At 55.7% G+C, this 8940-nt stretch overlaps 1 protein-coding gene across 5 annotated transcripts; it reads left to right on the top strand.

Moving 5' to 3' along the window:
• Positions 1-382: 382 nt before the first annotated feature.
• Positions 383-7964, top strand: BMP4 (bone morphogenetic protein 4). Of its 5 annotated transcripts, none has more exons than XM_036104540.2 (4): positions 383-444; positions 3736-3860; positions 5000-5326; positions 6310-7964. In XM_036104540.2, the coding sequence occupies exons 1-4, from the start codon at positions 383-385 to the stop codon at positions 7164-7166; spliced, it is 1371 nt and encodes a 456-aa protein (XP_035960433.1). In that variant the 3' UTR covers positions 7167-7964. The 5 variants fall into 5 exon arrangements, with proteins under 5 accessions (XP_035960433.1, XP_077909846.1, XP_077909848.1 ...); XM_078053720.1 differs by lacking the exon at positions 383-444 and adding an exon at positions 527-650; XM_078053722.1 differs by lacking the exon at positions 383-444 and adding an exon at positions 817-881.
• Positions 7965-8940: the final 976 nt, after the last annotated feature.

Genomic DNA, 8940 nt, shown 5'->3' with positions numbered 1-8940 from the left:
AATCATCAGTTTGGGCAGCAGTTACTCTAAACTCGGGGAAGCCCAGACTCCCATGGGTATTTTTGGAAGGTACGGCGACTAGTCGGTGCATGCTTTCTAGTACCTCTGCACGTGGTCCCCAGGTGAGCCCCGGCCGCTTCCCGGAGCTGGAGGCAGCATGGTCCCGGCCCGGCCAGCAGCTGCGGACTCAGGCGCAGCCCGGGCTTCCGGGACCCGGGCCTGCGACGCGAGGCCCGGCGGCTGGATGGGAGGATGTGGGCGGGGCTCCCATCCCAGAAAGGGAGGCGAGCGAGGGCGGAGGGAAGAAGGGAGGGGCTGTCGGGGACGAGGAGGAGGAAGGAAAGAAAGAAAGAGAGCGAGGGAAAGAGGGGGGAAGGAGAAGATGCACGAGGGCAGAGGAGGAGGGAGGGAGGGAAGGAGAGCGGAGCCCTGCCCGGAAGCTAGGTGAGTGTGGCATCGGAGCCGAGGGACGGGAGCCTGAGACGCTGCGGCTGCTCGGGGCTGAGTATCTCGCCTCTCTGATGGGATTCCCGTCCGCGCCGTCTCGAGCCTGCAGCGCCCCAGTCCTCGGCCCTTGCCCAGGTTCACTGCAGCCGTTCAGAGGTCCCCAGGAGCTGCTGCTGGCGAGCCCGCTACTGCAGGGACCTATGGTGAGCAAGGCTACCTGGCGAGGGGTGCCGGGCAGAGGGGGCCGGGGAGCATCCCTGGGGGGGAACAGCGGGGGTGCTCAGCCTTTGACCACAGCTAAAGGTGGCCTATTTTTTCTCCAACGGTGGTGCTAGAGGTAGGGATGCTGGCGCTGAAGGACACTTCCACATCTGCTACTGCCTCTACCCAGGCCACTTTCTCCGTCCGGCGGCCCCGGGCGATTGCCACCTTTGGTAGGTTCTGGGCAGAAGAGATGGGAAGAAGAGGAGCCTTTAGTTGGGGGGTCGCTGGGAAAGACTGCGAGGTCTTGAGCGGAACGCGTTGCGGGGGCACTGGCGTTCGCGATCCCGGACAGGAGGGCCGGGAGAGAAAGGAGTGTCGGCTCCGAGGTCCGGACAGTGTGAGGTGGCCGAGGGACCGCGAGATGGAGGAAAGAACACCTAACCACGGCTGGTTCTGCCGCCGGGAGCGCGGTCCTGCTGCCTCCGGGGCCTGCGCGCCGCCCGAGGGGCTGCGTCGAGGGGAGTGTCACCCGATCCGGCCCCCAGCCCGCCGGAGCCCCTGAGAGCACGCGAACTGAGGCTGCACGACGCGCCTTATCCACAAGCTGTTTTCATGAACTTGCAGCATCCAAGGAGCCTCTCCCCTATCATTTCCTGGTGTAGGGTCTGTAGGGACGATGGTTGGGATGCCTGGCGCTCCGGGCACGCGTCTTCCTGCGGTGTCGTGGCCCATGGGGAGTCGCTGGCGAGACGCACTGCGGACGGAGGCTCATACTGGTCCTCCTAGCGCAGATCCGACCAGCAAGTGTCCCGGGATTCCCGGGTCCCTGCGGACCCCTCCTCGCGGGAGCTGGGCCCGAGGCCTCAAACGCTTCCTGGGCACCGCTTAGGTGGATGGACTGTGAGGATCGCAGTTTGTGGGCTGAAAGCTTTGTGAGACGTTAGAACCCCCCAAAACATAGACTTGGTAAACTGAGGCCACCTCTGGGCAAACTTCGGCGTCGGGAGAAGACTCTGGTGGAGAAGTAAAGGACAAGCGCCCCGAGTTGCATCCCTGCCATCCCCTGCCCCCCAAGAAAAAGTTCTGCAGACGAACGTCCTTTTGGGCTTTTGTCTTTTTTAATTAAAGAAAAAAATGGGGGGGGGGGGAATTGCGTGATTAGAGATGAATCCTACGGAATCCGAAATTGAAACACAACCCGCTCTCCGTCCAGCCTCCGGGTTTTAGCGTCGCGCGCTCCCGCCGCCGCCCGGAGAGATTCCTAGGGGCAGAGGATAGTCCGGGGATCCCGGGCGCCCGCCCCTTCCATGGGCCCTTCGCCCCGCGGGAACTGGCTCTTCTCTGCTTTTCCCGTTTCTACAGCTCCTCCCACGGGGCATTTTTAGGGTTCCAGGCGTCTGAAAAAACCCCTCTTCGCTCTCCCAGCCCTTTCGCAGTCCGTCCCAGCGGTGGCGCGGGAGCGGGAAAACCGTAGAGCCGCTCAAGAAGCGGCGGGGCTCTCGCGCGGCGCCGACCGTCGCGCAGGGGCGCCCGCGGCCTCCACACCCTGGCCGGCGCTGTGGGGCGGCGCCGGGCAGCCGGGGCTCGGACGGAGGGCTAAGCGTTTGATTCTTTACTCTTCCTCAAACGCTTCCCGCGAGTGCCCTCAAGAAGGAAACCAAGTTTGTGAGGGAGAGAGGCGGGCAACCTGAGCCCTCGATCTCTGAAGCGACCCGAGGCTGGAACTTGAAAGAGCCTCAAGGAAGGGAGGGCGGGTGCAGTGGCCTTGGGAGCGGGAGTCTGGGGTTCGGGACCCCGGGGCGGGCTGGGGCCTAGGGAGAGTCGCGCGGGGCAGGTTTTTGAAAAGGCCCCCGTGCAGAACCACCCATGCATGTAGCATCTTCCGTTAGAGTCAGGACATCCCGGTAATTCCTTGAGCTGTGGGTTGGTTAAGGTTCTTGAAGGAATATTTGCTGCGACTCTGCAGCTGGTGCAAAGGAGGAAGGGGGTGGGGGAAGGAAGTGGCGGGGGGAGGAGTGGTGGTTTCAAAAATAAGACAATCTGGAGAAAGAGAGAGAGAGACGCAGACACAGAGGTCGAGCGCAGGCCGAAAGCTGTTCACGGTTTTCTCGACTCCTGGGAACGCGGTGGGATTTCCTTTCTGCGCCGGGTCGGGAGATGTAAAACCTCAGCGACATTAAGACCCGAAACTTGTGGTGCGCCCTTTCCGCAGCGACGTCTCCTTTTGAGTCCGCCCCTCCGCCTTGAATGGCTCGAGGACCGCTTTCTTTGGGAATTTGCTTTGCTCGGAGTGGACCCCGCGGCCGACGCGGTGCGGAGATTCTCTCGGAAATGGAAGCGCAGAAAATAGCCCAGCGGCCGCTCCCTCCCCACTTTCCCACACCGATCTCCGCCTAACACGTCCCCCTCCGGCCCGGTGCGTGACAGGGGCAGCAGCTTTTGGCTAGGAGCTCGAGCGCCAGCCCGGCTCGTCCGAGCACTCGCAGGCGTTCGCCAAGGGGTGACTGGCTGTCGCTGGGAGCAATATTTGGCCTCGCGGAGACCCCGGGGAGGAAATGGCGGGGAGCGCGCGCGCGCGTGTTTGTCTGTCCCTCAGCGCTTTCCTTTTTAAGTGCCCCTGTGTTGGAGAGGCTTTGAGCTGCTGAGACGCCGCCGTCCCAGCTCCCGGCCCCATTTGAGCCGTGTTCGCGCTGGAGGCGCAGCCCCTATAGTGCGCCCCAGATCCTCCGGCTTTAGGCCGCTGGCGCGGGGGCCCGGCCCGCGGCACCGAACGTCGCAGGTAGAAGCGAGGACCGCGTCCTCCGCGCACTGTGCCCGGGGACCCGCCGGGGGCTGCGCCGAGCCCGGCGCGGAGCTCCTCCCAGACCGCTGGCGGCTCAGGCGGCCGGCGCGGGGGTTGGACTCTCCTGGAGGGGGCGGGGCCGCGGGGGGAGGGCGCGCGGGCCCTTTCGCCGCCCGCCGCGGGAAGGGCGGGCTCCTCCGTGCGCGGGGCGGGGCTTCTGCGTTCACGTGACTCAGAGGGGCTGGAAGAAAAACAGAGCCAGTCTGCGCCAGAGTCTCATTATATTCAAATATTCATTTTAGGAGCCATTCCGTAGTGCCATCCAGAGCAACGCACTGCCGCAGCTCCTCTGAGCCTTTCCAGCAAGTTTGTTCAAGATTGGCTGTCAAGAATCATGGACTGTTATTATATGCCTTGTTTTCTGTCAGTGAGTAGACACCTCTTCCTTCCCCCCTCCTGGGATTTCACTCTGCCCTCCCCACCCCTGCTCGCCTTGTGTCCCTCCCGTCGGACCTTTTTTCCAGAGTTCACACTCCGCTTTCTGGCAGCGCTGTCGCTTTCTTCTTGGCCGGGCAGCCGCGGAGCTCTGAGCGTACCGGTTTTGTTTAAAGTTCTGCTTGCTCCCACTCGCACTCTCAGATCGTGTGCCTTGCAAGAAAGGGGAGCAAGAGGGGGCTAAAGAGATGAAAGGTCTGCAGCCTGGGGTTGTACTTTCTGGGCAACCACACACACACACACACACTTAACTGGGAGAGCCCAGGGCCCCCGTGCTTGTTCCCAGCTGCTTGTCAAAACTCACAAGAGGTCTCTCTCGGAACCATCCCCACTCCCCCCCCCCCCCCCCCCCCCGCTTTCCTGGGAGTGAGTGAGCGGACGCGATCAGATGCTTTTTGCTGGGCATTTCAAACTCATCAGCCACAGTAAAATAAACCGTCAAGCCACTCACTCGGTCAGCTCCCAGACCACGTTCTCGGTCTCAGCCTCTGGACCTCGCCGCCCTGTGTCTTCGCCCACCCTCCTGCTCCGAACCAGCTGGAAGTTGTGGAAGTTGGGCTCCGAGGGCGGAGGAAGAAGGAGGGTGGAGGAAGAGGGAGAGAGGCTGAAGGTCTGAAGTGGAGAGCGATGGCATTTTAGTTCTCCCTCCCCCACCCTTTTTTACCCCCTCAATGTTAACTGTTTATCCTTGAAGAAACCAAGCTGAGATCATGGCTCAGATAGCAGTTGGGACAAAAAAAGATTAACAGGATGGAGGCTATCTGATTTGGGGTTATTTGACTGTAAACAAGTTAGACCAAGTAATTACAGGGCAATTCCTACTTTCAGGCCGTGCATGGCTGCAGCTGGTGCTGGTGGGGGTGTGTGAGGGAGAAGACACAAACTTGATCTTTCTGACCTGTTTTACATCTTGACCCTCCATCGCTGGCCTTATATGCATACGCAGAGACATCTCTATTTCTCTCTCGTTATTGGTGTTTATTTATTCTTTAACCTTCCACCTCCTCCCCCTCCCCAGAGACACCATGATTCCTGGTAACCGAATGCTGATGGTCGTTTTATTATGCCAAGTCCTGCTAGGAGGCTCGAGCCATGCTAGTTTGATACCTGAGACGGGGAAGAAAAAAGTCGCCGAGATTCAGGGCCACGCGGGAGGACGCCGCTCAGGGCAGAGCCATGAGCTCCTGCGGGACTTCGAGGCTACACTTCTGCAGATGTTCGGGCTGCGCCGCCGCCCGCAGCCTAGCAAGAGCGCCGTCATCCCAGATTACATGCGGGATCTTTACCGGCTCCAGTCTGGGGAGGAGGAGGAGGAAGAGCAGATCCACAGCATCGGTCTGGAGTATCCTGAGCGCCCCGCCAGTAGGGCCAACACCGTGAGGAGCTTCCACCACGAAGGTCAGTCCCTGCGGAGCGTCCCGGGCGGGGGAGGGCTAGTAGGGCTGGTCGGTGGGGCAGTGGAAGCCCTGGGTGGGGGAAGAGTTCAGGTTACATCAAAGCCCCAAATCCTGGAGGCCGGGGAGCAGAGCTGCTTACCTCCAAGAGCTGTGGCTGAATTTGTTTTTTGGAGACAGAGGGGAGGGGTTCGGGGGAAGGGGAATGACACCGCGCAGACGTGGGCTAGCCCCTGCGGTGTGTTTTTGCTATATCAAAGCCTTTTTTGCCAGGTTTTCTGCCCGTTTTTTTTCAAAGCACCTACTGAATTTAATATTACAGCTGTGTGTTTTTCAGGTTTATTCAATAGGGGCCTTGTAATCCGATCTGAATGTTTCCTAGCGGATGTTTCTTTTCCAAAGTAAATCTGAGTTATTAATCCACCAGCATCATTACTGTGTTGGAATTTATTTTCCCCTCTGTAACATGATCAACAAGGCATGCTCTGTGTTTCCAAGATCGCTGGGGAAATGTTTAGTAACGTACTCGAAAGTTGAAGAAGAAGGAGAGGGTAGTTGTGTGCATGTTTCCTCCTGCCTCTGCTCTGTTGGCCCCCCTTTTTCTTTATAACCACTTGTAAAGAAAACTGTGTACACAAAGCCAAGAGAGCTTTAAAAGGGGAGTCTGATGGTGGTGGAGTAAGGAGTTGACACATGGAAATTATTAGACATATAAAGGAGGTTGGGAGATACTTTCTGTCTTTGGTGCTTGCTGAATGCTAGCTAAGTTTTGCTGGCTTGCTAGCAGCCCATTTATCTGCTCCTTCATATTAAAAGATATGCTTATTTCCCCAAATAGGCTTCCACTATGTAAGCAAAATTCAGCACTCATCACCCAAAGCTTCTTGACTGAAGCTATTTCTTGACTTTACGATTTCTCAAAAAAGTTAATGTGCTTTTATTTTTTTTTTCTTTTCCTTTTTCCTTTTCCTCCTCGACTGTGCCTAGAACATTTGGAGAACATCCCAGGGACCAGCGAAAACTCTGCTTTTCGTTTCCTCTTTAACCTCAGCAGCATCCCAGAGAACGAGGTGATCTCCTCTGCAGAGCTTCGACTCTTCCGGGAGCAGGTGAACCAGGGCCCTGACTGGGAGCAGGGCTTCCACCGAATAAACATTTATGAGGTTATGAAGCCCCCGGCAGAAGTGGCACCTGGGCACCTCATCACACGACTACTGGACACGAGACTGGTCCACCACAATGTGACACGGTGGGAAACTTTTGATGTGAGCCCTGCGGTCCTTCGTTGGACCCGGGAGAAGCAGCCGAACTACGGGCTGGCCATTGAGGTGACTCACCTCCATCAGACACGGACCCACCAGGGCCAGCATGTCAGGATTAGCCGATCGTTACCTCAAGGGAGTGGGGATTGGGCCCAGCTCCGGCCCCTCCTGGTCACTTTTGGCCATGATGGCCGTGGACATGCCTTGACCCGACGCCAGAGGGCCAAGCGGAGCCCCAAGCATCACCCACAGCGGGCCCGGAAGAAGAATAAGAACTGCCGGCGCCACTCACTTTATGTGGACTTCAGCGATGTAGGCTGGAATGACTGGATTGTGGCCCCACCAGGCTACCAGGCCTTCTACTGCCACGGGGACTGCCCCTTTCCACTGGCCGACCACCTCAACTCAACCAACCATGCCATCGTGCAGACCCTGGTCAACTCTGTCAACTCCAGTATCCCCAAAGCCTGTTGTGTTCCCACCGAACTGAGTGCCATCTCCATGCTGTACCTGGATGAGTATGACAAGGTGGTACTGAAAAATTATCAGGAGATGGTAGTAGAGGGATGTGGGTGTCGCTGAGATCAGGCAGTCCTTGGGGACATACACGTTCCCGTCCACTCATCCACACACTACACAGACTGCTTCCTTATAGCTGGACTTTTATCTTTAAAAAAAAAAAAAAGGAAAAAAAACCTAAACATTCACCTTGACCTTATTTATGACTTTACGTGCAAATGTTTTGACCATATTGATCATATATTTTGACAAAATATATTTATAACTACATATTAAAAGAAAAAATAAAATGAGTCATTATTTTAAAAGTACACTGTTCCTTTTCTCTTTAATCCTTTTTCCTTCTGCCCCCATCTCTTTTGAATGAGATTTTTTTCCTGTTGAGGGGCTAGGGGCAGGATGGAAGTCAGAGGGTGGTAACTGGAGGTGGTTAAGTTGGAGGGACAGGAAGTAAACTGATGGTAGAGAGATGGTAATTGCCAGGATGAATTGTTTTCCATTTCTATTTAATGTTAACAAGGACGCAGTATCCTCTCCCATCTGGATGACACATGCCTTGGAGAAACAGTGGGATGAAAGGAGTAGGCCAGATTAAAGACTCAGTTTTGGGCTCCTGGTACATCTTCTGTTTTTGCTCACCTGTTAGAGGTGCGTCTCAGCTGAGGGTGATGGAATAACTCCCATCACAGCTTTTATGATACCCTAGGGGGTCTCCAGTCATGATAGGCACCAATGTTGTATTTTCAAACCAAAACTAATTTGCACGTGTTTGTGTGTTTGTGTGTGTGTGTACAGGATTTGGGGGTGGTGGTGAAGTGGGTTTTATTCAATAGAATAAATTATGTGCCTTACCTGTGAAAAGTTTGGTGACCATATTTTAATATGCCACATGGTGGAATTCTCCAGTGTTTCTTGACTTTATCCCCTTGTCTTCTATTCCCCACATGAAGGCCTTCATGGAGTTCGAAATTCTAACAGTTTGGGCTGGATGGCAATGGGATCAGAAACTGAAGGGTCAAAATTTCTAAGGAGGCACTGTGAAAACATTGTGTCCTTCATGCAATCTCAAGTCAAATGCCAGCTCCCCTTCTCTAGAGCTGGGCAGAAAGTGAGATACCTAGTGGATGTGCTACTCTGAGCCAGGGTTTCTTCCAGGAAAAAGCCCAATTTCTGGCCAAGAAGGAAAATGCTACTATGTTGAGTATCCCTCAGTTAGGGGCTTGCCATTAAGGCAGAGAACTGGCTCTCTGGAATGACATGTATATAAAAGCTAAGAGGACCAGAGGAAGAGACCTTTGCTTTTTCTTACTTGCCACTAGCAACTAAATTAAGCCTTGGCATTTTGGCCTGCTTAGGTTCATTTCTTATGTGTGTACTTCTTCCTGCATAGGCTTGGGTAGGTTTGGGGGCAAAAGCTGTGTCTTTGTATAGTCCGTGTGAGGTGGGCTGATAGGAGTGCGTTTCTCCCTCATGAAGGTGGAGGTACCAGTGGTAGTGGGGGTGGGGGGTGTGTGTGTGTGCACCCCCTGCATTCATGTACACAACTCTTCCATGTGCTCTTGGGGGTTCGGGTGAGGCAGGATTCATTTTTGTTTTTAATTACTAAAGTCCTACAATCTTCCAAAAGGAGCAGCTTAGTGGAAACCAATAAAAATAGAAGTAGAGCGGTTGCCAAAGCCCCAGCTCCCCGGAGAGCGCAGGTGGAGAGAGGAGATCAGAGCCCCAGGCAAAGGCAGCAAGACTCCACAGTTCCTCCAAAACTCCCCGCGAGAGGGATACTGCTCCCCCTCTTCAAGCCCCCCAGGTCGCTGCCCCTTTGATTAATGGTATGGAGGTC

The sequence above is a fragment of the Halichoerus grypus genome, chromosome 8 (assembly GCF_964656455.1).
Source record: "Halichoerus grypus chromosome 8, mHalGry1.hap1.1, whole genome shotgun sequence".
Lineage (NCBI taxonomy): Eukaryota > Metazoa > Chordata > Mammalia > Carnivora > Phocidae > Halichoerus > Halichoerus grypus.
Note: the sequence above shows the minus strand (reverse complement) of the source record. Positions and strands in the feature narration are given on the sequence as shown.